The sequence below is a fragment of the Callithrix jacchus genome, chromosome 10 (genome assembly GCF_049354715.1).
Source record: "Callithrix jacchus isolate 240 chromosome 10, calJac240_pri, whole genome shotgun sequence".
NCBI lineage: Eukaryota > Metazoa > Chordata > Mammalia > Primates > Cebidae > Callithrix > Callithrix jacchus.
In genome coordinates, this window is record NC_133511.1 from 130,439,780 (window position 1) to 130,464,517 (window position 24,738).

The 24,738-nt window shown below is 62.0% G+C and overlaps 2 protein-coding genes across 40 annotated transcripts in view; one reads left to right on the top strand and one right to left on the bottom strand.

The window, feature by feature from the left end:
* MOB2 (MOB kinase activator 2) overlaps positions 1-6,079 on the top strand; it is a 76,250-nt gene extending 70,171 nt beyond the window's left edge. For 9 of the 15 annotated variants that reach the window (XM_035263820.3, XM_078341795.1, XM_035263822.3 and 6 more), the window contains 2 exons: positions 4,159-4,283; positions 5,061-6,079. In XM_035263820.3, the coding sequence (XP_035119711.3) occupies positions 4,159-4,283; positions 5,061-5,377 (442 nt within the window). In that variant the 3' untranslated portion in view covers positions 5,378-6,079. The remainder of the gene's footprint in view (positions 1-4,158; positions 4,284-5,060) is intronic. The other 6 variants (XR_013523627.1, XR_013523629.1, XR_013523628.1 and 3 more) reach the window with 3 other exon arrangements.
* Positions 6,080-13,582: 7,503 nt separating this feature from the next.
* The window catches only part of BRSK2 (BR serine/threonine kinase 2), a 69,725-nt gene continuing 58,569 nt past the window's right edge, over positions 13,583-24,738 (bottom strand). For 4 of the 25 annotated variants that reach the window (XR_004730828.3, XR_004730825.3, XR_013523625.1 and 1 more), the window contains 6 exons: positions 22,520-22,643; positions 19,445-19,625; positions 19,287-19,376; positions 18,927-19,021; positions 16,868-16,915; positions 13,583-15,222 (listed from right to left, as the gene is read on the bottom strand). Coding sequence is in view for 16 of the 25 variants with exons in the window: in XM_035263809.3 (XP_035119700.1) it covers positions 15,475-15,698; positions 16,868-16,915; positions 19,287-19,376; positions 19,445-19,625; positions 22,520-22,643 (667 nt within the window). In the remaining 9 variants the exon portion in view is untranslated. Of the gene's footprint in view, positions 15,699-16,867; positions 16,916-18,926; positions 19,022-19,286; positions 19,377-19,444; positions 19,626-22,519; positions 22,644-24,738 lie in introns of all 25 variants that reach the window. The other 21 variants (XM_035263816.3, XM_035263812.3, XM_078341794.1 and 18 more) reach the window with 7 other exon arrangements.

A 24,738-nucleotide genomic window follows, 5' to 3' on the forward strand; every position in this document is an offset into this window, starting at 1 on the left:
CAGTGCATCCCCTGTGGATGGGGGGTGTTGCTGTACCCCTGTGCACACATTGCGGGACTGGGAAAACCTCAAGGATTGCAGCCAATAATAATGATTACATTTAGCAAAGTCAAGACACAGATCAGTGATGGCTCTGTGTTAGCAATGTGAAATTGAAAACTATTTAAAATACCTCCAAAAGTAATGAGATCCTTAGTTATAACCCTAACAAGACATTCCAGGATCTGCATCCTGGAAACTCCAAAATGCCGATGCAGAAAATTGAAGGTCTCCATCACGGAGAGACGCACCACACTTACCTATCACCTGAGGTCTCCATCACGGAGAGACGCACCACACTTACCTATCACCTGAGGTCTCCATCACGGAGAGATGCACCACACTTACCTATCACCTGAGGTCTCCATCACGGAGAGACGCACCACACTTACCTATCACCTGAGGTCTCCATCACGGAGAGACGCACCACACTTACCTGTCACCTGAGGTCTCCATCACGGAGAGACGCACCACACTTACCTGTCACCTGAGGTCTCCATCACGGAGAGACGCACCACACTTACCTGTCACCTGAGGTCTCCATCACGGAGAGACGCACCACACTTACCTGTCACCTGAGGTCTCCATCACGGAGAGACGCACCACACTTACCTGTCACCTGAGGTCTCCATCACGGAGAGACGCACCACACTTACCTATCACCTGAGGTCTCCATCACGGAGAGACGCACCACACTTACCTATCACCTGAGGTCTCCATCACGGAGAGACGCACCACACCTATCAATCACCTGAGGTCTCCATCACGGAGAGACGCACCACACCTATCACCTGAGGTCTCCATCATGGAGAGAGACACTGCGCTTCCTACCTGGAAGATGACTGCAAACACAGATTCTCCCCCAGACTGATCTATTGATTTAGTGCAATCCCAAGCAAAATCCCAGCAGAGTCACAGACCAGTTCTAACATTTATATGGAAGGGCAAATTAATTGAAATAACTACAACGATTTTGAAAAAAAAGAGGAATCTCACACTTTTGAGACTTACTATGAAACTATAGAAATCAACAGTGTGCAGCATTGAGGAAACGGATACACAGCTCCATGGAACAGAGTCCAGAGATAGACCCGCAAACGTGTGGAGAGTCCAGAGATAGCCCCACACAAATGGGGCCCTCAGTTTTGACAAAGAGTGAAAGAAATTGAAGGGAGAAAGGATAGTCTGTTCAACAAATGCTGCTGGGAAAGCATCAAACACTGACTAACCCTCATGCCTCATGCAAACATCTGAAACTATTTAAAGCTTTTGGAAGAAATCGTAGGAAATCCTCACGACCTGGCATTAGGCAAAGAGTTCTTAGATTGACAGCAAAGGTGCAATCCACTGATGAAAAAGAACCAACGAATCGCACTTCATCGAAATTTAGAACTTTTGCTTCAAGAAAGACACTTTTAAGAGAAAAACTCCAGGCTGGGAGAGAAAGTATTTGCAAATCTCATATCCCCCAAAGGACTGGTATCCAGAATACACAAAGAACTCACACAACTCATCAGCAAGAAAACAAAACAGTGTCAGCAAAATACATGAGCAGACAGTTCACCGAAGAGGGTGTAAGGATGGCAGGTGAGGCGATTCTGGATTGTGTGTCTTTAGCAATTAGAGAAATGCATGCTGAAGCTGTGGGCGGACACTGTCCACCTGCTCACATGCCCATCAGGATGCCGGTGCTGTCCAGGATGTGGCCGCCTGGGACTCTGTTCTGGTGGTAGGGACACACCTGAACAGATGAACACGCTGTGTCCGTCTCTGCAGGGGCTGGTCTGGGCATTGGGAAGCCGTGGACTCCCGACACGCCTACTGCGTGGCTGTGTCCCAGTGGCCTCCCGCGAGTGAGAGGGGCCCAGCTCAGGATATGCACAGCACGACTCCTTCCTGTGGCCCGTTCCCGAGGAGCCACCCTGGCATGCTGGGGGCAGAGCAGCATGGCTGTGAGGGGCCACGTGAGCCACTGTGTGTCCTGATTGTGGTCGTAAATGCGTGCACACATGGATAAAATTTCATTCATAGAACCATATACCAGAACAGTTAAGTGATAAAAAGTAAAATGAAAAGGAAACAGTTGAGTTCCATCTTGCGGAACAGATGGGACAATCTGCAGTGTCCCTCAGTTGCTGCTTTAGATTACAGAAAAGCATTTGCTGTCTCTAACCTCCACAGTTTTGTGACCAATCTCACACCTGTGGTCAGACGTCAGCGTCCCTGGAGCCAGTGTCTGACTGGGTCCCTTCCCCAGAAACACGAGCCTCAACCTGGCCCTCGGGGTCCCAGGCCTCCCCATACCATCTGGGAACCGCAGGACAGCAGGAATACGTGCATTCTCCACATAGTTTTCGAGGAGCTGATGCCGAAAGGCCTGTTGTCTCTGCATTCTCAGAGGGTCTAACAGCTCAGTGGCGATGCCTAAGGTGAGGCCTGCAGCCTGGGCAGGTGGGTGCAGAGGCCACACAGAGCTGTCCTGTGGGGAGGATGGCACCTGAGAGGCAGATGTTCGTGCTGCGCGCCCGTCCTTGTGGCCTGTCCGTTTTGGGGCCGCACTTTCCCTTCTGGTGGCCTGACTCAGCCCAGCATGGAGCACGCATGAGAGCTCCTGCTTTAGTTCTGGAGGTGGATGCCGGGAGGGGCTTGTCCTAGGGCCCTGGTGGTGTGGGGAGGTGGCCTGGCCGCCATTTTTCTTGCAGAGGGCGGGGTCCCAGCTTGCAGTGTCTCCTCTAGCCTCTTGGTAAACTGGTGACTCCCCCTTGGACCTGCAGTGCACAAACTGAGGGGCTTTTTGGACACAGCAAAGGGATGCCCAGAGACACCAGAGGCGCCACGTCCAGCGAGAAGGATGGCTTCTCTCACCACACCCCCAGTGGCCCTGTCTCGGACCTCGGGGCATCTCCCCAAGTGCTGGGTGGGCTCTGGAATCCAGGGCACAGTGTTTGGTACCAGCTGAAAGACGAGCAGCCTCTGGAGTGGAGCCTGGGTCCATCTTTATGCTGCCCCATCCGGGGCCATTCCAGGCAGAACCGTGGCTGGATGAGGGGGTGGGAGCACTTGGTGTTAAGCCTGGCACCACGAGGCTCCTCGTTGGTCTGGCTGGGCAGTGGAGGCGATGCTGGTTGTGGCCACGCTGTGGCGGGAGTGTTTGTTCGGCAGCCAGTACTGCCCCATGCCCTGTGGCCCCTTGCCAACTGTGGTGAGCTGGGAGCTGGCTCTAGGAGGAAACCCAACCCGTAGTGTTGTCATGTCTCAGGTGTCAACAGCCCCACCACAGCATTCCCTACTGCCTGTGGGTGGGCCTGTGGGGCAGCTGCTGCGGGCATGGCCTTGGGGGACTGAGGCCCAGTGCCATGGGGGTGGTGGACTCCAGGTGGGTGCCCGGAGTCTTGGTGTTATGCTGGGGAAAGAGGGGTGTTAGGGGCTGGGGTCACCTTATATTGACGTGAACTAGAACATAGCCTTGTCATGGCTGGACCCAGCAGTAAGAGGCAAACCCAGGGTCTCCATGTCTTTGGGATGCTGCAGCCTGATTGGGGCTGCCAGTCTCACATGAGGACCGGCTGCCCTGCATAGCGGGGCAAGAGGGGCCTCGGAGTGGGCCCTGTCCCAGCCAGGCTGCTGACTGCAGGTGCCCACAGAGGCCACTGCACTCTCCTGGATCCCCTAGAGAGAGGCTTGGCTTCTAGCAGTGAGAAGGGCGCTCCCGGAGGGTGGAGCCTGGCTGACAAATCGCAGCACAGCCTCCTGGGAAGAGAAGGAGCCTATGCTTTTAAAATACAACAGAAAAACAGCACACATTTGTTTAAGTTAATACAACTGAAGCCACTTAGAAGCAGAGGAAATTAAGATGACCCCTTCATTTGATCACAGGTGTGTTCGGCCATGTGCCTGGCAGGGTCCCCAGTGTGATCCTGGCGTAGTTCTAAGTCTGCGCAGGCCGATCCCTCCGTGGAGTGCAGGGCAGTGCCCATAGGCGTCCGGGGAGGGTCCCTGCCTGGGGAGGGAGACACCTGGGCCTGCCACACCTCTGCTGCTGGCGCCACCTCTGCCCGCAGATGACCTGGACGGGTGGGACCCAGTGGCTGCACCCTGACGGTGTGTCTGTCCCCACAGACAGTACTACTGGTATGATGAGCGGGGGAAGAAGGTCAAGTGCACGGCCCCGCAGTACGTCGATTTCGTCATGAGCTCCGTGCAAAAGCTGGTGACGGACGAGGACGTGTTCCCCACAAAATACGGTTCGTCTTCCCTCCTCCAGCACTGGGCGGTCATCCTCACAGGGTGGGCAGGGGGTGTTCAGGATGCGGCTGCAAGCAACCAAGGCTCTGCTTCGAGGGGCAGAGGCATGGAGGGTGGCGCTGCACCGTCCCAGTCCCTGCTTAGCATGGGGCCACCTGGGCTGTGGGGTGAGGCTGGAGCCCTTGGGCAGGGGTCAGCCCAGCCAGGGCCGAAGGCCGTCTCCCTGGCCTTCTGGGCCATGTGGCTCAACATGGCTCCTATTAGTCTCTGCCTCTCACGCTTCTGTCACTGCCTAGCTTGTGGGGGCTTGGGCTAGGGAGCAGCTGCTGAGCCCGTGTCCAGATTTTGGTGGGGCTCCACGCCACTTCTGTGCTGCCAGAGGGACAGCATGGGACAACATACCTGTGCCACCATCGCCCCTCCGTCCAAGCCCGGGAGACGTCTGTCGGGGAGACATGGGGTCCCAAGTGCCCGGTCACAGGCCCCTCCCTGAGGAGGAGGGCCAGGATGGTCCAGCGAGCGCTCAGCCCTCGGGGTAGCTGTAGCTCCGGAGCCTGAGCTCGCAGGGAAGCCTCTGCAGCCCGGCCTCGGGACTGGCAAGGCCCTGTAGTGCTGCTGGTGGGCAGAAGCTGTTGCTGCTGGGGCTTTGCAGCCTGGAGCGTGGCAGGGTCAGGGTGGGGCAGCAGGCACCAGACCCACCAGGCCAGGTGCCAGGGGCCCGGCCTCTCTTGGAGCCAAGGGAAGTCTGCAGCTTTTGACGCTGCGGCCTCCCCCAGGCAGAGAATTCCCCAGCTCTTTTGAGTCCCTGGTGAGGAAGATCTGCAGACACCTTTTCCACGTGCTGGCGCACATCTACTGGGCCCACTTCAAGGAGACGCTGGCCCTGGAGCTGCACGGACACTTGAACACACTGTATGTCCACTTCATCCTCTTTGCCCGGGAGTTCAACCTGCTGGACCCCAAAGAGACCGCCATCATGGACGACCTCACCGAGGTGCTGTGCAGTGGGGCTGGTGGGGTCCACAGTGGGGGCAGCGGGGACGGGGCCGGCAGCGGGGGCCCAGGAGCACAGAACCACGTGAAGGAGAGATGAGCCCCACGGCCAGACAGGGGCGCACGTGTGCAAAGAGACGGTGGTGTGTGTCCTCTCCGTGCACCTGCGCGTGCACACATGCTGGGCACACGTGCGGCGAGTCTGAGAGGGCCCCGGCTGCACTGGTGTGGGCTGCAGACGCAGGTGGCCCGGCCATGTCCTGTGGCTCCTGTCGGATGGACGCGGGCCGTTTGTAGAGAAGAGCCTGGGCCCGTTTGCTCGTTCCGCAGACACGTGGGGCTGATGCTTTGAGTTTCTTCTGTGGGGTTTTCCTTTCTCTGGTCTCCGTGCAGCCCCTGCCCTCCCCGGGGTGCTGGTGGCCTCAAAGGAGGAACTCTTGGGGGGGGGCGCCCCCCAGGAGGGCGTGATTTGCAGACTGGGGTCTCTGCTCTGCTTTGGGGGTGGGGCTTGCTTTCAAGAGACCCCCTCCCTGCTTGCCCCTTCCTCTCCCGGCCTTGCCAGGGTCTTGGCTGTTAGCAGCTCAGAGGTGGGCGAGGCCTGGAGTGTGGGGTGCCCTGCACCTGCTCCTGTTGCCCCTTCCTGCTGCCTTCTCTGTGCCCAAGGAGTGCCCATGGTGCAGTCCTCAGGCAGGGCCAGGACGGGGCTGAGGTCCTGCGTGGAGATGCTACACCAGCAGAAGGCCGAGACCCGCTTACCTTAGTTCATCTGTTCACTCTTAATAAAAAGAATTCTCTCAGGTCAGAGCCTGTGTGCATCTCAGCGTCTCGGTGACCCCCACACACACTGGGCAGTCCCAGGAGCAGGCACCCGGGAGGCTGCCCTGAGAGTTGAGGTCAGAGCAGACTCACCCCTCACTCCCTGTGGGGGTCTATAGCCAGCCCACAGGTGAAGCACACACTCCGTGTCTCTTGCTCTCCCCAGCTGCCTCAGCCGCCTGCCTCTCCCTGTGCTGGTGGTGGGGATCCTCAAATGTGGCTGGAGTCAGCTGGGGGCATCTTCTCCGAAGGGTTCTGGGCCAGCCCAAAGCAATGGCTCTGCTACAGGGGCCATTGCTGTCCGGGACAATGTGGCCCAGGGGCTGGGCCCAGAGGCAAGCAGTTTCATGTCCTCAGCCTGGGAGTGGGTGGGTGCATGCTGCAGGGAGGGAGGCCCTAAGCTGAAGCCTGGAGCTTATCAGGACCTGGGTGGGCTGAAAAGCAGAGAGGGGGGCCTGGTTGGTACATACCTCTGGACTGCAGGCCCCTGCCAACGGCACCTGCTGGACAGTGACCTGGGGCAGCCCCACCCCCACCACTTAGCTAGTGGGGCCTGTCCAGGTCGTGGTGCTCCCCTGGCCTCAGGCTCCGCCTGCAGGATGCACCTGTGACCAACAGGTCAGTTCTTGGCTCTCCCAGGGACAGCGGCGGGTCAGAGACCCTTCCCCTGCCCTGTCTCTCCTCCCACCCCGAGAGCTGACAGCTTCTGGGCTCCTCAGAACGTGGCTGGAGTCAGCTGGGGGCATCTCCTCTGACATCCACAAATACCCCAATGTACAGTGCCTGGAGCCAATCCCGGTTCCCAGAGAGAGACCTGCTCGGTGTCACCCACCCATGCTCTTGTGTGGACCCCTAGAATGGAGGCCCCAGGATGCCCACAGAACTTGACTGAAGGGTCTGAGTGTAGGAGCCTGAGGCAGGGACCAGCAGCAAGGAGCCCCTGGGCAAGGGAGGGCAGGAGCAGGGCGGGGGAGGCCTGGTGAGACTGCCTCTTTGGCTAACGCCCCACTGGGGTGTGCAGGGAGCTCCTGGCTGAGGCCACAGGGAGCAGCAGGTGGGACACACAGCCTGGGTTCCTGTGTGCTGGTGAACCTGGGGCCTGGCTGCTCGGCAGAGGCTGGGGAGAAGATTGGACTGAGTGCTGTAGGGTGCAGGGGACTTGGGGCCGTCCCCACTTGGGCTGGAGGGTCCAGGAGGACTCCAGGATTCCAGCTGTAGCCTTGGAGGCAGCCTCAGATGGAGCATGTGTAGAGCCTGTGGGACGGCCTCAGGAGGTGTCCAGGGCTCATGTTCATGCCGGTCTCACACTCGGGATGCAGCTGCAGGGTCCCCAGGGCATGTGGGAGTCACGGGCACACGTTCCCATGTGGGAGGGCGGCTGGGATGAAGGCTGGCGTCGGGACACGCGCTGTTCTACTGGGATGAGGGCTGGTGTCGGGGGCACCCGCTGCTCTGCTGGGATGATGGCTGGCATCGGGGGCACCCGCTGCTCTGCTGGGATGATGGCTGGCATCGGGGGCACCCGCTGCTCTGCTGGGATGATGGCTGGCATCGGGGGCACCCGCTGCTCGGCTGGGATGAGGGCTGGCGTCGGGGGCACCCACTGCTCCCCTGGGATGAGGGCTGGCATCGGGGGCACCCGCTGCTCGGCTGGGATGAGGGCCGGCGTCGAGGCACCCGCAGTTCTGCTGGGATGAGGGCCGGCGTCGGGGACACCCGCTGCTCGGCTGGGATGAGGGCTGGCGTCGGGGCACCCGCTGCTCGGGTGGGGTGAGGGCTGGCGTCGGGGGCACCCGCTGCTCGGCTGGGGTGAGGGCTGGCGTCAGGGGCACCCGCTGCTCGGCTGGGATGAGGGCTGGCGTCGGGGCACCCGCTGCTCGGGTGGGGTGAGGACTGGCGTCGGGGGCATCCGCTGCTTGGCTGGGGTGAGGGCTGGCGTCGGGGGCACCCGCTGATCGGGCGGCTGGGATGAGGGCTGGCATCGGGGGCACCCGCTGATCGGGCGGCTGGGATGAGGGCTGGCATCGGGGGCACCTGCTGCTTGGCTGGGAGTCTGGTGGACTCATCCTGCTCCTGGGCTGAGGGGACTGTTCTGTGTGCTCTCCTCCACTGGGCTGGCTTCTTACAAAACCTGGAGTCCTGGCCAAGCCTTCCTGCCTCGGCCTCAGTTTCCCTCCCCGAACAGGAGGCCTATAAACTGAGGTGGGGGAGCTCAGTGGTATGGGCTCGGCCCCACCTGCAGCCTTGGCTCACTCAGTCTCGGTGGTCTCTGTTCTGAATGGCAGAACAATGGTCTCCAATATGGTCCCCAAAAAAGATCCGTGTTCTAATCCTGAGTGCCTGTCAGCGTGTTGCCATATATAGCACAGTGGGATAGAAGCTGCAGATGGAATCAGGTTCCCATCACTGGCCTTGGGATGGGGAGGGGTCAGGTTTCCCGATCACTTACCTCAGGATGGGGAGGGGTCAAGTTTCCTGCTCACTGACCTCGGGACGGGGGAGCTCAGGGTTCCTTATCAGTGACCTCGGGACGGGGGAGCTCATGGTTCCTGATCTATGACCTCGGGCTGGGGAGGGGTCAGGGTTCCTGATATCTGACCTTGGGATAGGGGAGCTCAGGGTTCCTGATCCGTGACCTTGGGACAGGGGAGCTCAGGGATCCTGATCAGTGACCTCAGGATAGGGGAGCTCAGGGTTCCTGATCCGTGACCTTGGGACGGGGGAGCTCAGGGTTCCTGGTCCATGACCTTGGGCTGGGGAGGGTTCTGGGTTCCCGACCACTGGCCTCGGGATGGGTGGTTATCTGGATGGGCCCAGTGTTGTCAGGAGGGCCGAGGGCACCGAGCAGGCAGGCAGCGTGGACGTGGGAAAGGCCTGAGTCAGCAGCGCAGGCCACTCCTAGAAGCCGGGAAGGAGGGAGCCCGAAGGAACAGGCCTTGCTGACGAGCCTGGTGGGCCCGTTTGATGTCAGTTCATTTTGTCTCCAGACACGAAGCCCACGGCAACTGCAGCAGCAGGAGCTGAGGGCAGAGTTTGGTTCTAGGCATGAGGTGCTGCTGTAGGAAACCTAGAAAGCTGGAAGTGGCTTTGGAATTGGGCAGAAGCTGGAAGAATTTCGAAGGTGATAGAGAACACCACGACACCCTTAAAACATGGTAGAAGGGTGGGGTGGGGGTGGCTTGAGGGGCTGGGCGGTGGAGGCTCTGAGAGTCAGATCTGCTGTGAACCGCCCATCCTGAGACACGGGGGTTAACGGTGCAGGTGGGAGCTCAGAAAGGAAGGAACGGGAGCCACGGAGAGCCCGGTCCGTGGGGGAGAGGTGCAGGTGGGCAGCCTGCGTGGAAGGCGCCAGAGGTGCAGCCTGGCCCCTCCCTTCACTGCTGAGGTCCGTCGGCCGCGAGAGGGAGCCTCTAGTGGAGGAAGATTTAACGGTGTGCACCCTGCCTTCGGGAGTTCTTAGCTAAAGACACTGACGGAATGTGTGCTTGGAGCTCCTGGAGCGAGCCTGTGGCTAGTGGATGCCCCGGGTCACCCAAACAGATGCCGAAAGCAGGGACAGCTGTGGGAGGACCTGCCATGGGCCCCAGCCCTTCACTTGTGGGGTGAAGCTCCATGAGAACCCTGAGGGGATTTACACCATCAGAAACTTAATTGGCTTGGATTGAGGCAGAGGGGGTGTGATGAGGCTCCTGGGCCCCCAAAAATGATCGGGGAGGAAGCAAACACTTCCCACGTTTCATAAAAAGAAAGTGTGGTCTTGAGGCGCAGCAGGGCCCGGGACCCACTGAAGGAGTTCCCAGGCCTGGCTGGGACCTGAGGGAGTGTGCCCAGCTGGATTTTGGATTTCTTGGGAGCAGCGACACGGGCACCCTGCCGTTTCCCGTGTGTGTGTCACGTCCATATGTACGTATGCATGAACAACTGGGTCTCACTGTCACCCAAACTGGAGCACTGGATGATCCTAGCTCACTGCAGCCTCAGACTTCCGGGCTCAAATGATCCTCCCCCTTCAGCCTCCCGAGTAGCCAGGGCCACAGCTGCGAGCCCACACATGGCTGATTTTGAAATATTCTGTAGAGGTGAAGATTCACTCCTCAGGTTGGTGTTGAACCCCTGGGCTCAGGTGATCCTCATGCCTCAGCCTCCCAAAGTGCTGGGCCCCCACACCCAGCCAGACTCCCTTTGAAACAGGGATGTTGGTGACTGGCATTCTGCGTCTGTCCTCCGGTTGTATTTTGGGAGCAGGTAACTGGTTTTCTAGCTTTAGGGGTCCACGGATAGAGGGAAATTGCCCCAGGGTGGAATGCCCAGTCTCACCCATACCTGATCACGGTGGCTTAAAGGGTGTGACTTGGGACTGTGAGCTGATGAGATGCATGTGAGGTTTGGGACTGGAGTGGGTGCTGTGTTCAGTGGAGACCATTGGGGCCACGGGGGGAGGGGTACGTTTGTACGTGGAATGCGTGTGAAGCAGCGGGGGCAGGAGGGTGGGCTGTGGTCAGCATAAGACGTCCCTCACCACCGGGTATCTGTATATCCTAGTTCGTGGAAATGAACCTGCCACCCAGCACAGCAAAGGGGAATGAAAGCAGCACGTGGGATTAAGGGTGCCAGTGACCTTGAGAGGCAGGGATGGTCTGGGCCTAGTGAGAGCCGGAGGCCTTCATTGCAGAAGCCGGAGGCTGGAGGCCGGCAGGGGCACATGGACACAGCTGTGAGGAGGCTCCACCCACATGCTCCTGGCTGCAAAGGTAGAGACCCCGGGCTGTGGGATGAAGGCAGCCACAGACTCTCCCCTGGGGCCTCCAGGAGGAGCACACCTTGATTTTAGACCAGGGAGACCCCTTGAGTGAGGCCTGCCCAGTCCTTGACTCTGGAGCTGTGAGGTGTTGGTGTCTGAAGCTTCTTAGTCTGTGGTACCTTAGCTATGGGGGTGATCGGAAACCATAGGAGGTAACGCATATACCAAGCGGGCCAAAGCGTCCTCACAGGGTCCTGGGGGATGGGCACAAGAGGGCAACTCCACAGCACGAGACCCCCCAGTGTAGATTGTAGCCCCGTGGGCCCAGCCGGCATGCACGTGGCCCTTCAGGTCATGTTCCCTGCATGTCTGTCAGCCCCCGCTGCCCACTCTCCAGCAGGCTCTGCTGCCTGGAAGGTCCCGCTGGCTCTTCCTCCTGTTGTTGGCCTCCTCCTCCTCCTCCTCCTCCTCTCTGGCTCTCTGCTGTCCCTACCCCTTGCTAAATCACACCGAGAGACCTGGGTTGGTGGTGGGTGGGGTGGATCCAGGGAAGGGAAACTGAACTGGGAGAAGTCACTGGAGTGAGTGGGAGGCACTGCGTGGCCCGGGGTGAGGGCGGAGGGCCTGGGCAGTATGCCACTGGAGGGCGGGAGGAAGGCAGGATGGGAGGCAGGGCCAGGCCTGGGTGAGCTCACGGGTAGGGGGTGGTAGCAGGGCAGCAGGAACGCCACACCCTGAAGTGGCATGTGGGCGCCAGCCTCCTCCTGCAAGCTCTGAGGCTTTGTAGAACCAGGAATTGTTCCGTCTTATAGCTTAGGAGGCTGGGGCTCTGTGCCTCTGCCCTCAGTGACTGAGAAAAGCCCAGGGCAGGCTCAGAGCTGGCCAGGGCTGCTGCGTGCAGGCCCCTTCCTGGAGCACCCACCTCCCGCCTGCTGGCGTTGAGTCCTGTGTGGGAGGGGCTGGACTGTTGTCCCCCACCACCCACCTGCCATCCCACAGGTTGGCTCACCAGTCGGTTCGTCACCAGCGCCCAGCTCTCAGGCCAGGCAGTGGCAGGCTCTGACCCCAAACGTGCCTGTCAGATTATCTGCCTGAGAACCGAGGACTGGGACTCAGAAGCCGTCCTCTCGCTGGGTGGGCTGACCCACGGCCACATCCCGATTTTTCCAGTCTCCATTTTAACTTCTTCATGGAAATGATGTGAGGACCAACTGGTGTAGAGTGAGACTCTTCTGCCACATCGGAAGTCCTGCCATATTTGTTTTCATTTTTTATACAAATACCAACAGATTCCAGCTTAGCTTGCTTTGGGTTCTGTTATTTACAACCAAGACAGCTTGGTGTCAGCATGGGACTGCAGGCGCAGCCCTTCCTGAGCACAGCGGGAAGCGGGCAGGGCTCTTGGACCTCCAGCCACGTGCCTGAGAAGGCTGACTTCACAAGCGAAGGTTGGGTGGAGGCCCAGGACTGTGTGTCAGCCGCTCCCAGAGAAGCACGTGTAGGACACAGGTCAGGACGCGGCCTGCGCCCCACAGACTGTCCTGTGCCATGCCGAACCAGGCACTGCACCCCCCAGACTGTCTGTCCTGTGCCGCGCTGAACCAGGCAGCCACGTTCCTTTTCTCAACCTGTTTCTTAAGGTGAGATGTACCTGGACACTGATCCAGGGATTGGAATGGACCCCGATCCCCTGGGACCCTCCCAAGTGCCTTCTCTTCAGGGCACCCACCTGTGAGCCACTTGGCAGTCCAGGGTCAGGCAGAGGAGGACGGCCCAGCTTCCCTGTGTCCTGGGCTCTGAGCGGAGCCCTGAGCTAACTAAGCCAGACAAACATGGTGGCCCCGTGGCTCCCTCCAGAGACGGGCACAGGCACAGCTTGAAGTTCAGGGCAGTAGTTGTCACCTATTGGTGATTCTGTCCCCTACCCAGAGACTCTTGTCAATGTGTGGAAACTTTTTGTCACAGTGGAGGTGGGGCAGCTATAGCTTCTGTTGGACTGAGACCAGGGATGTGGCCCCCAGCCACTGCATGGAGCACCTGCTCGTGATAAGACAGTGGGGTGCAGTCCGGCCACACCCGAGTCCTTCACACAGAAGGGGAGTGGGTATGGACCTCCAGGGTCAGCTCTGTGGCCACTGCAGCCTCCGCCCAGACCCCGCTGAGGCCTGCTTCTGACCTCCAGGTTGCAATGGACTCCCGGCCACTGGCATCAGTGTGGGCCTGGACCCGCCCTTCTGCTGCAGCAACAGATGGGCAGCTAGGCCAGGGCGTTGTACCAGTGGAGCCCACAGACCTGGCTGTCCTCTGTGGCAGGCATGGCTGGACCATCCTGCTCTAGCTCCAGGGGCTATGCCTAGCCCAGGCCCTTGCTCCCAAGGCTGGGTCACAGCACCCCATCCAGATTCTTCCCAAGTGAGGAGGGGGAAGAAGGCTCCTTCTCCAGGAAAAGGCCCAGGCCCAGGGTGGCCCGTGCAGGCCTCGCAGTGGTGGCAGAGGTGCTGTGCGAAGAGTGCTCCTCCCCAGCCCTCAACAGGAGCCCAGCTCAGGCTGGGGCAGCCTTAGGGGATGGCCCCCACATCAGAAGTGACCTCTGACCCTGGCTGCCCGGACCCTCGCCCTCTTCAGCTGGGCAGAGGGAAGCTGCGTTCACACTTGCGGCCCAGGGGCTGCAAGCAGGGAAGGAAAAGCTGTCCCGGGCTGTCCCAGAGCCCTGCGCGCCCGCCCTGCCCGATGAAGAGCTGCGTCGTGTCTTTGTGGAAGGGATTTATTGTTCCGGGGCTGTGGCTGCTCACAGTATGTGACAGGGATACACTGCAGGGGCGTGCCCGTTTCCGTGGTGCCTGCTAGAGTCCGTATGTGTCCGAAGCACAAAAGCGGAAGGCGGGCGAGAGGCACTGCTTCGTGTCCTCGTCTCCATGGAGAGCCCTTCCCGCCTGGCGTTTGCTGTCCTATGGGACCTTGTTCTTATGTGTAGAAATCCCAGCCTGTGGCAGAGGCCTGATGTTAACAGAAGCGTCAAAGTCGATACACGGGGTGGGTGGGAGGCAGGGGCACCGAAGCAGATGGACTCTGTGGTAAAGGCATGCGTCGGAACCGCCACCGCCCTCCCAGCTGCTGCACCTGGACACTGTGCCCACCTGGGGAGCCGGGCACACGGGAACACAGAAGCTGGAGCTGGGGTGAAGGGAGGGCAGCAGGCACCGAGCAGGATGGGCCTGCGGCCCCCACTCCCCCTGCACTCTGCACAGAACACCCTGCAGAGGAGCACCACTGGCTCTTTCTGTCCTTCAGTTTCTTTCAACTTTTTTTCATTTTAATAAGAAAAGCCCCCGGTGCCCCTGCCGTCCTGTGTGTGGGAAGGGCCCTCTGAGGGCCTTTCTCCTACCCCTTCACCCTTGGACACAAAACCAAGACTGCCCCGGCCTGGGTCTTGACGAGGGGCATGGGCACTGCCACCTGCTGTGAGATGCCCTGAGCCCCCCAGAGGTGGAGCCGCTTCTCCACAGTGAGAAGCAGAACCCAGGACAGATGGAACGCGCCGTCCTTAGCTGGATGAATGCAGAAGTAACTGGCTGAAACAGAACCTGGCCCTGGGCCTGCGGCGCCCACTCCCCCGCACCCTTTTCCAAAAACCACCAAGAAAAAAAGTTTATAAAAATATCTTGCAGGAATTCTTTAAAGTTTACAGTAGCTCGCCAGCCCCCCGCACCCCGCCGGCTCTTGTCCTCAGAGGGCGCCCTGGCCCTGGACCCCCCACTGCCCGAGGCGCACAGACGGCAGGGGATGCGGCTGCCGCCCTTCCCTGAACAGAGGTGCAGACTCCATAAATTAAAACAGCAAATAAATAACAGTGATCCCAGCCCAGCGGCGTGGCCGGCCAGGAAGGCTGTGACGCCCCACCGTCTGTTTCCACCTCAGCCAGGGAGGAGCGCCAGAGCCCACAACCGCCCCAGAGGAGGCAAGGGAGGCGAGGGTGAGACGAGAGGACGGGAGGCAGCCCGGGGAGGCCGGGGAGGCGGGGCACGGGCCTGCGAGGCGTGAGGAGGCCTCTGAGTGCGGCGTGGAGGTGGCGGACGGGGTCTGTTCCTGCGGCTACTTTGCCCACCAGGGGGTCCCGGCCCCAGAAGGCCTCCAGGCAGGCTGTTCTTGCTGAGGGGTCAGGTGACCGGGTGACCAGGAGTCCGGTTGGCCGGACTGGAGGAGGCTCCCCCGAGCCTGGCCCTCCTACCACGGGCCGTGCGGAGCTGAGGCGAGGAGCTGCCTCGGGGTGGACGGGGCGCTGCCCGGCAGCAACAGCAGGAGCGGAGGGAGGGCGGGTCCGCAGCAGCTGCCTTCGGTCACAGAGGATGGCCTCGTGGAGGTGACATGTTAACTTTTCGGGATAATTCCTGGTATCAGAGTGGAAACAAGTGACGCTGTCAGAGACAGGCAGAGACAGAGACAGGAGAGAGAAAAGAGAGCGGGCGCGGGTGGCGGAGCCCGCAGGCCGGCCCCGGCGCCCCTTCCTTTCCTCCCAGGCTCTGAGAACAGTCTGGACGGACGGGCGGACGGGCGGCGCGGCCGCGGGTCCACTTGGGGCAGGGCGGGCGGCGGGCGGCAAGGCAGCCGCGGTCAGTGCGGTGCTGGGGGGGCTAGTGTGTCTAAGGCTGCTCGCGGCGGGCGGCGGGCGGGCCCGTCTTGGCCGTGTCCTTGCCCGTTGGGTACTCGGCGTCCCCTCCGGGGCCAGGGCCAGCGGCCGCGGAGTCACCGAGTGGGCCGTGGGCACTCCGCTTGGCGGGCGTGCTGGGGGCCTGGGCCGCCTGCCCGTTCTTCTCGTCTGAAAAAAGTTGTTTAATTACGTCAAAGAAGTTACTCAATGGGCTGCCTGGGTACACAGAACAGACAAAAAAAGAGAGAAGAAAGAAAAAAAGAAAAAAAGGGGAGAGAAAGAGGAAGGGAGAGAAGGAGAGAGAAAGAGAACAAACAAACGAATGAACGAAGGGGCCTTGACGAGGGAGGGAACCCAGAGATGAGGCTGAGATGGGCAGGGTGGGACCAGCGGGCAGCAAGCGTGGGAAGGCGGCCGCCAGCAGGGGCATGGGGCGTGGGGAGCTGTGTACTGTGGGGCCAGGAGCTCAGGACCCCAGCACCTTCGAGCTGTTGCCCAGGACCTGGGGCTCCTTTGGAGAAGGGAGGCTTGGGACAGGTGGTGAGACCCTTCCTCCCTCCCTCCCCCTGCCGGCCTGGCCTGAAGGCCCTGCCCTCCCATTCCTCCCCACCTTGCAGCCACAAGGGCTGGCCCACCCCAAATCCAGAGATGACAGCATCAAGACCAGGGCCTGCTGGGAGCTCTGAAGCCTCGAAGGGCCCTGGGGGCAGCTGCTGGCCCCCCGCATGAGGCTGGGTGGAAGACAGGGAGAGGGTGTGCCCGCTACACCTCCCCAGAGAGGCCTGAAGCCCAGCCTCCGACCAGCTTGGACACAGTTTGGCAGCCGACAGACAGATGGACAGATGGGTGGACAGGCATGGAGGAGGTGGGTGTGAGAGGCAGGCTGGGGGGCTGGAGACAGGCAGCTAGAGTCACGTCCCAGGTCCCTCGGATAGGGGCCGACCAGAGGAGTGGGGCGTTAAGTAGAGAGCCCACCCTTCCTGGGCCCTGCGCTCCCTGCCCACGTGTGCCGGTGGAGGCACCTCCGCCCCACTTCCTAAGCCTGACCCACACCTGCGCCCTGAGCTGTGGGCCCCTCCATTCCCTGCCAGGCAGAGCCTCCAGTGAACAGAGGGATGGGCACCAGCCCCTTCCCCAGACCACAGCCTGCACGTGGGACCTCACTGGCTTCAGGCCTTTGTGGGGAGCCCTTCCTGGGCCTGTCCTGATCCTAGAGCTGGGCAGGGGTGGCTAGAGGATGGGGTCGGGGACACCTAAGCTGCTGGGCGCCTACATTTATACAGGGAAGCTGGGACAGCCGGGGCGGCGAGTGTCAGCCAGAGCGGGCTGGGGATGAGCGGTGGGGTGGCAAGCAGAGGTGCCAGGTGAGCGTGGGGGATTCTTACCACATTTGGAAAGCCGCCCCGTCATCATTTCCATACAGTTAGTGGTGTCTGGAGCACAGAATGAAGAGAGGAGGGGAGTGAGTGAAAGGCTGCCCCCACCCTCGGGCTGGCTGGACGCAGGCAGCCTCTGGCCCAGCCCTGGAAGGGGGCGGAGCCAGAAGTGGGTGGGACCCCAGAGGCAATGGTTGGGCAGACTGGGCGGGGCCAAAGCCAAATGTAGGTGGACCCCAGGGGGTGGGGACGGCAACAAGTCCGAGCCACCTGGGCCAGTTGGGCAGCTCAGCCTGCTCCCGAGGGTCCTCCAACAGCCTGAGCCGGGATATGACCAGCGCCCTGGGTTGGTGACTCCCTCCCCAATGTCTCCCCTGGGCCAACGACTCTGCCCTGGCCACGGCCTGTGCCAGTCACTATGCATCCTCATTGCTCCAAGGCCCTGCGGTTTCCAGCTGCCCTCAACTCAAGGCAGGCACCCTCTTCCTTGGCCCTCTCCCCGATGCTTGGCTTGGAGATGCTGGTGCCACCAGGCCAGGACTTGGGTGGGGGCAGGGCCCTGGGAGGGCTGCTCCCTCAAGGCCCTACCTGGCACCTGCACAGGGTGGACACATGCACTGGTCTGCCTGTGCCTGCTCACTGGGGGCTTAGCCTCCCCTCTCAGCCAGCTGGGGTCTCGTGGAGGATGGACAGTGCCTGAGGAGGCCCGTCTGCCTACGCACCTGCCACAGGTCCTTGCAGCTGAGCTCCCTGGACAACAGTGTCCACTGTGTGTTGGGGGGGTGACGGGTAGGGCTGGGCACAGATCGTGGGGACGGGGTAGGCTCCCGGAGTCCAAAGGGAGAGAGATGGGGCCCAAGAGCCTCTGCAGTAGGCCCTGCTGAAGTCAGGGTTCAGGGCAGGCATGAGGAGGGGCTGAGAGTTGGTTTGCGGGGAGTGGTATGTGCTGATGGGCAGGACCACACCTTGCAGGGCCAGGCTAGAGGAGCTCTGCCCACAGCCCATGCAGGAGCAGGCTGAGGTGCCCAACTGGCTGTTCAGGTGCAAGGACACTGTGGACAGCACCCCAGGGGCCGTCTCTTCACCCTCCCGGACACCCCCTGTCCGTCTCCAGCCTTGGTGGCTGCCCTGTTGTTCCCTGGCCTCAGTTTCCCTTCCTAAGATGGAGGCTTTCAAGGCTCAGAGAGCCAGAGGCTGCTGCACGGCCTCCACTATAGGGCAGTACCACGTACACTGCAGGCCCGGGCACCTGGAACCCTGCTCCTCCTTGCCCACTGTGCCAACATGGCTCCCAAGGTCAGCAGAAGGGGCTACTGCTCCACCCACTGGGGCTTGGGTTAGAGCAAGGGCTGTTGGGGACCTCAGCCCCCAGCCCCCAGCGGGGTGAAGCACACTCGGGGCGGGGGGGCTTCCACAGGCAATGGAATGAGGATGGAATGAGGATGGTGCGGCCCGCTCTGGCCTCCAGGACCCCACACAGAAACACATGATCCTAGCACGCCACAGAGCTGTGGAGACGCAGGCCAGGACAGGCCCCCAGGGCCCAGCAGGGTGCTCCCCCTATGTGACACCAGTGCCCCATGCCTGCACACCCTTGCTTACAGATCAGGCCCATGCACATGCTCGGCATTCCGCCCTGTCTCGTCACACATGGGCCCAGGGGAGTGAGGGGAGCCCTTCCTGCTGGATGCTGGGTGGCACCGACCCTCCAGCTCTGGCCCCTGGAGGCTCCAGGATGGGGCAACCCTCCCCTGCGTATGCCCGTGAGGCTGTGGTGGAGCCCCCGCTCTGGCTGGGATCAGGCCCCTCTGCCCTGCTGAAGGCAGGGCCCCAGGCTGTCAGGAAATGTGGGAAGATGAGAAGTCACGGCCATGGCAGGAGCCCTGAGGGCAGGGTCTTGTCACTGTTCTCTCAGGACCTGGTGGGCTGCCCTGTCTGGCTCCCTAGCAGATGGGCTGCCTGGGGAACACCTGGCCTGTCCAGGGCTGAGACCTGCGGGTGGGCATGGAAGGCCCTGCCGATGACCTGCCCGCAGCCCCTCCCGCCCCAGCACAGGCCAGCGCCTTACCTGCCAGCGTCAGAGGCTACTCTCGTAGCTGGTGGCCACCTTCTGGCCCTTAAGCCCAGCACCCCAGCTTAGTCCTGGCGCTGGTGGGGGGGGTTCTACGGTGGACAAGAGGCACCTTTCAGTGTGGTGCGGCTGGGCCCTATGTCCCTGGCGTGCAGAGGCAAGGCGGTGGTCCCGCTGGGCTGGGGAGGGGCCCTGATCCCTGAGGGATGCAGCCACAGCTTAGGGCAGGGAAGTGGGTGCAGCCGTCAGAGGGGCCAGGAGGCTGCGTCCAGGTCCTCACGCCTCCCGACCGCACAGTACCAGCTAGCCACGCCCCATTTGCAGGCCGCAGGGTGGCCGGAGCTGAGCCCGCCTCACCTGACAAGTGCTGGGCTGAGGGTGGGTCATGTGTGCTCAGCAGCTGGGTCTGGATGGTCTCCACCACCCTCTTGAAGCGGCGACTGGGGCCTGGGGGAGACGGGGAGTTATTCCTGTACAGGTCTGGGCCCTGGGCCGCCCCAGGGTAGCTGGCTCACCTGAAAGCAGGGTGAAGGTGACGGAGTAGATGCCGTTCTCCTTCTGTGCCTCCCCGCCCTCCGTGTAGGTGATATCCACCTGGAACTTGACTGGCTTCTGGAACACAGCTGGCCCCCCTGTGGCCTTGTACTCGGCCCGGAAGCTCGTCTGGGAGATGACACTGTGGCTGAGGCTGGGGATCTGTGGAGGGCGTAGCATGAACATGGCGGGCCTGGTGGGTCCCCCCACCGCCCTCCTGGGGAGCTGCTCTGGGCAGAGCTGGCCCTACTGTGCACAAACTGAGCACCCAGGCACCTCTGCTTCCCTATCTGTGAGGGGCACGGGGCAGGTGGACTCCACCGGAGCAGGGAGGGGCGTTTCCAGCCCCCACCCACTGAAGCTTTGGTCTTGTCAGCACGGCTGACTGAGCCCCCGTTTTGGGCTTTTCTCAGGCAGCCACAGCACAGGATGGCCAGGACCTTACAGAGGAGCCTTAGAGGCGGAGGTGACCCCTACAGCCCGAGGTTGGGGTCCAGGGTGGGAGCCGACGGGAAGGTGGGGAGTCTGGGAGCTGCACTGAGTAGCAGGGCGTGGGGTTGGGGCTGGGACTGTGCCCTCCTGCTGAGGCTTCCTGGGACCCGGCACCTTCTTCAGCCAGTTGCCTGCTGCTTGTGGGACCCAGGGCGCTTGGCACCTGGGTCCTGCTGTGTGGGATCTGCCATTACCAGGCGGCAGCTCTAGGAAGCAGAACTCGGGGCCACCCAGTGCACGGGGTCTGGCCTGGACACAACCACCTCACTGGGGCCGGCAAGGGGAAGGGCCAGGGCCACCGCCGAGTCTGAGGTTGGCCGTGGCAACTAGGGGCAGCATGAAGGGACATGGTGCGGGGAGGAGGCCCCCGCGGGGATGTGGACACAGGGACGGGGACACTGAGGGCCCCTGAAGCCAAGGTCCAAGTGCCTGGCCCTGCCCTGCCTGGCACTAGGCTTTCCCAGCCCGTAGGAGCTCTGAGCTATCCCTATGGTGCTAAGGGAACCTCAGCTACAGCCAGAGCAATGGTGGCCTGAGTGTCCAGAGTGGCCAGTGAGGTGGAGGCCGGCCCCTCCCTGCTAGAGAGGCTGCTGCAGTGAGCCACAGCCTCATCTTGCCAAGATCCGGGGGCCAGAAAGGGCACCTGGTGGCGGTGAAAACGGGACAGGACAGCAGCCCCAGGGGGTTAGGCTGGGTACAGTGGGGGCAGCAGGCGGGGGTGGCCCCTGTGATGCCTGGTGGGAGGTCAGGATGGGTACAGTGGGGGCAGCAGGCGGGGGTGGCCCCTGTGATGCCTGGTGGGAGGTCAGGATGGGTACAGTGGGGGCAGCAGGCGGGGGCGGCCCCTGTGATGCCTGGTGGGAGGTCAGCCTGGGTGCAGTGGGGGCAGCAGGCGGGGGCAGCCCCTGTGACGCCTGGGCACAGCACAGAGTGGACAGGGCTGGCAGGGAAGGGGCCTCCTGGTGGGACCGGGCGCTCAAGTCCTGGCAATAACACTTCTCTATTTGAGACTGGGTCCTTCTGTTCCTCTAACCTGACGCCCAGCAAAGTCAGACTAAGCCCACCCAAGCCCCTGAGTGAGGCCACCCTTGTGGAGAGCCATCCAGCCTCCAAGGGCAGGGCGAGGCCAGGGAAACTGAGATACCCGAGGCCTGGGGGTGTCCACTGAGGGCACGCAGAGCTCCACGGGGTCCCTGGGGTCACAGCCTCACAATGGCTTCTTCCTGACTCTCATGGAGGTGTCGCTCTCTGAGGCCCATCCTGCTGGAACCTGCCTCCTGCCCCATGTGCCAGGTGCCCAGGCCTGCCTGGCACACACCTAGGGCTTCTCAGGACCAGTTAGCAAGGCCCTGCCTCCCTCTGCAGGCCAAGTGCCCCAAATGGGCAGGGACCCCTCCTCCCTCGAGAGGGTGGGCAGGAGAGAACACCTGTCCAGTGAAGGCAGCTGGGCAGGCCCACAGGTGAATGATGTCCGTTCTGTGTGTGTGGACGTGTTCTGGGTCAGGACAGATAGGCTTCTGGATTCTCTGGGAGCTGGGTGATGTGGGGTTGGGGGGACTGCCCGTTCTCAGGGGGGAGCTGGGTGGCGTGGGGTTGGAGGGATTGCCGTTCTCGGGTGGGGGGAGCTGGGTGATGTGGGGTTGGGGGGCTGGCGTTCTCAATGGGGAGCTGGGTGGCGTGGGGTTGGGGGGCTGCACGTTCTCGGGGGGGAGCTGGGTGGCGTGGGGTTGGGGGGCTGCACGTTCTCAGGGGGGAGCTGGGCGGCATGGGGTTGGGGGGCTGCACGTTCTTGGGGGGGAGCTGGGTGACATGGGGTTGGGGGGCTGGCGTTCTCAAAGGGGAGCTGGGCGGTGTGGGGTTGGGGGGACTGCCCGTTCTCGGGGGGGAGCTGGGCAGCATGGGGTTGGGGGGGCTGCACGTTCTCGGGGGGGAGCTGGGTGGTGTGGGGTTGGGGGGCTGCACGTTCTCAGGGGGGAGCTGGGCAGCATGGGGTTGGGGGGCTGCACGTTCTCGGGGGAGGAGCTGGGTGACGTGGGGTTAGGGGGCTGGCATTCTCAATGGGGAGCTGGGCGGTGTGGGGTTGGGGGGACTGCCCATTCTCGGGGGGGGCTGGGCGGTGTGGGGTTGGGGGACTGCCCGTTCTCGGGGGGGAGCTGGGCAGCATGGGGTTTGGGGGGCTGCACGTTCTCGGGGGGGAGCTGGGTGGCGTGGGGTTGGGGGGCTGCACGTTCTCGGGGGGAGCAGGGTGACGTGGGGTTGGAGGGATTGCCGTTCTCGGGTGGGGGGAGCTGGGCGACGTGGGGTTGGGGGGCTGCACGTTCTCGGGGGGAGCAGGGTGGCGTGGGGTTGGAGGGATTGCCGTTCTCGGGTGGGGGGAGCTGGGTGATGTGGGGTTGGGGGGCTGGCGTTCTCAATGGGGAGCTGGGCGACGTGGGGTTGGGGGGCTGCACGTTCTCGGGGGGAGCAGGGTGGCATGGGGTTGGGGGTCTGCCCGTTCTCAGGGGGGAGCTGGGCGGCGTGGGGTTGGGGGGGCTGCCCGCCGGCCCTGGCGCTTGTGGCCTCACCGACAGGAAGGCGTGCACGATGTCAGCCTTGATGGAGCTCAGAGGTTTGTCTTTGATGACCACGAAGACCTGCTCCTCCTTCTCCAGGCTGATGAAGTTCCCAAACCAGGACTTCTTGGCCAGCCTGGGCAGTGGGAGACAGGCTGTGAGGATGGAGGCGTGGTGCGGTCCACACCACTGCCTCCCTCAAACCTGGGGTTGGAACAGTGGAATTCCTGTTCCCACGAGATAGAAACGGCTCTCCACAGCGCTAGGCAGAACCCGTGGCCCTGACTCTGACCCCTATCCTGGCCCTAACACTAGCCCAAATGCCCTGACCTTCACCGTGGCCCTAACCCATAACCCTAACCAGGTTCCACGGCCCTAACTGGTGCCTCTGGGCTCCCCAGAGCTGTGCCTGGGCAGCCCACTCACTAGAGACCCCACTGGGAAGAAGGGGAGAAGGGAGAAGGGAGTAGGGTGCCCCCTGCCCCCAGCCTTGCTTTTATGTTTCTGGCTAAGCCCTCCTCAGGTGCCCAGTGGCATCCTGGCTGAGGTGTCCAGCCTGGAGCTGGGGAAACCAGGGAGCTATACACAGGCAGTGGCAGGATAGGTACAGCACAGATGCCAGGGTCTGTGCCCCCTCCCACCGGGCAGGGCAGCTTCAGCACCCCTGGGGCCACCCTCCTGTGTTTACGGCATGTGGCCATGTGGCCGGTCCCCACCCTGTAGAGATTACTTCCAGACCTCCAGGGCTGGCTGGGGAAGGGCAGTTTTGGGCTCGCCACAGCCACACAGACCGCGGTTTCCTGGTGCCACCACAGTGGGGGGTCCCCACCTCAGGCTGGAGCAATGCTGCCAACCTCATGATTGGTGGGCCTGACCCACATCACTTCCTCTGCTGGACGCAGGGCCCAGTGAGAATGGCTGGCACCACCCACCTCCCAAGCCCACCGCACTGCTCCGTACCCTGGCCCACCTTGCCAGCCTGCCACCCGCTCCCAAGGTTGGGGCTGTCCCTCCACAGACAAGCCCTCCTGACAAGGCGCCTGTGGGAGGTGGCTTGAGCAGGGCTCCTGAAGTCACATGTGCCCCCCACCCCCAGAAGCAGGCGGGACCTGCAACTGACTTCCAACAGGAGCGGGGGCCGCTTCTGAAGCCACAGAAGATTGCTCCCATCTTGCCAGCAGGCCCACCCCAACGTGCAGAGGCCCTCTGCTCCGCCCCCCACCCCCTCAAGTCAGGCAGAGCGTGCTGGGCAGCCGCTGTCTGGGAAGGCTCTCCCTGATGGTTCCCCTGCCACTGCTGCCGGGACATGGGACCAGGGCTGCAGGGAGAGGCAGAGGCAGGGGCTGGGCTCAGGGCGCCCTCTCCCGGCATCCTGGCTACACAGCTTCCCTTGCCGGTTTCTGGAGCTGTCTACTCCTCAACCACTGCAGCCGTCCCTGTGAGGCCCGGGAGTCCTGCCAGCCGAACACGGGGGCTGGCTCGGCCATCGCTTAGCCTCTCAATGCCACCTCAGTGTCCCGCCGGCCTCGGCCGCTGGCTGTTCTGGGTTTGAAACTCCAAGGGCCAGCTCTGGCTTACCCCAGCCCTGTGCCAGAGCCTGGAACCAGGAAGTCTGGAACCAGAGCCTGGAACCAGGAAGTGCACGGGGCAGCCAGGCAGTTCTAGAAACAGAGACCGGGGGGTTCTTCCGTGTTCTGCTACGGAAGAGACGGGACAGATGGTACACGTGACTCTCTGCTTTGAGGCCTGGGGGTGTGGCATTTGTAAAAAATAGTCCCACATGTGAAAGATGCCAGAGGCCCGGGGAGGCTGGACTGCAGAAGCGGGTGGGGCCTGTGCCGTGACTCCCATGCCCACATGGCAGACAGTGCACAGCCTGGCGGGACGAGAGTCTGGGTGTTGCTGCAAAGCCATTTTTAGATGAGATGAACTTAAATCAGTCACCTGTGACACTGGCGGGGACCCTTCCTCACAGGGCGGGCCGCATCCACCAGGTTCAGGCTTCCTGGAGAAAGATCCCCCCTCAAGGCTGCAATCTGGAAACTGCCTGGACTTCCACCCGGGGCTTCAGATTCAAGGAATCTGAAGGTGTCCTGCCTGCGGCCCTGCCTGTCCCAGACAACCACCCCTTCCTGAAGACGGTCACCTCCCATGCGCACACAGCGCCTTGTTCTGTTCCTCTGGAGCTGGAGGCAGCTGGGACTGAGGGTTGTCTCAGGTCTCCAGCAAGC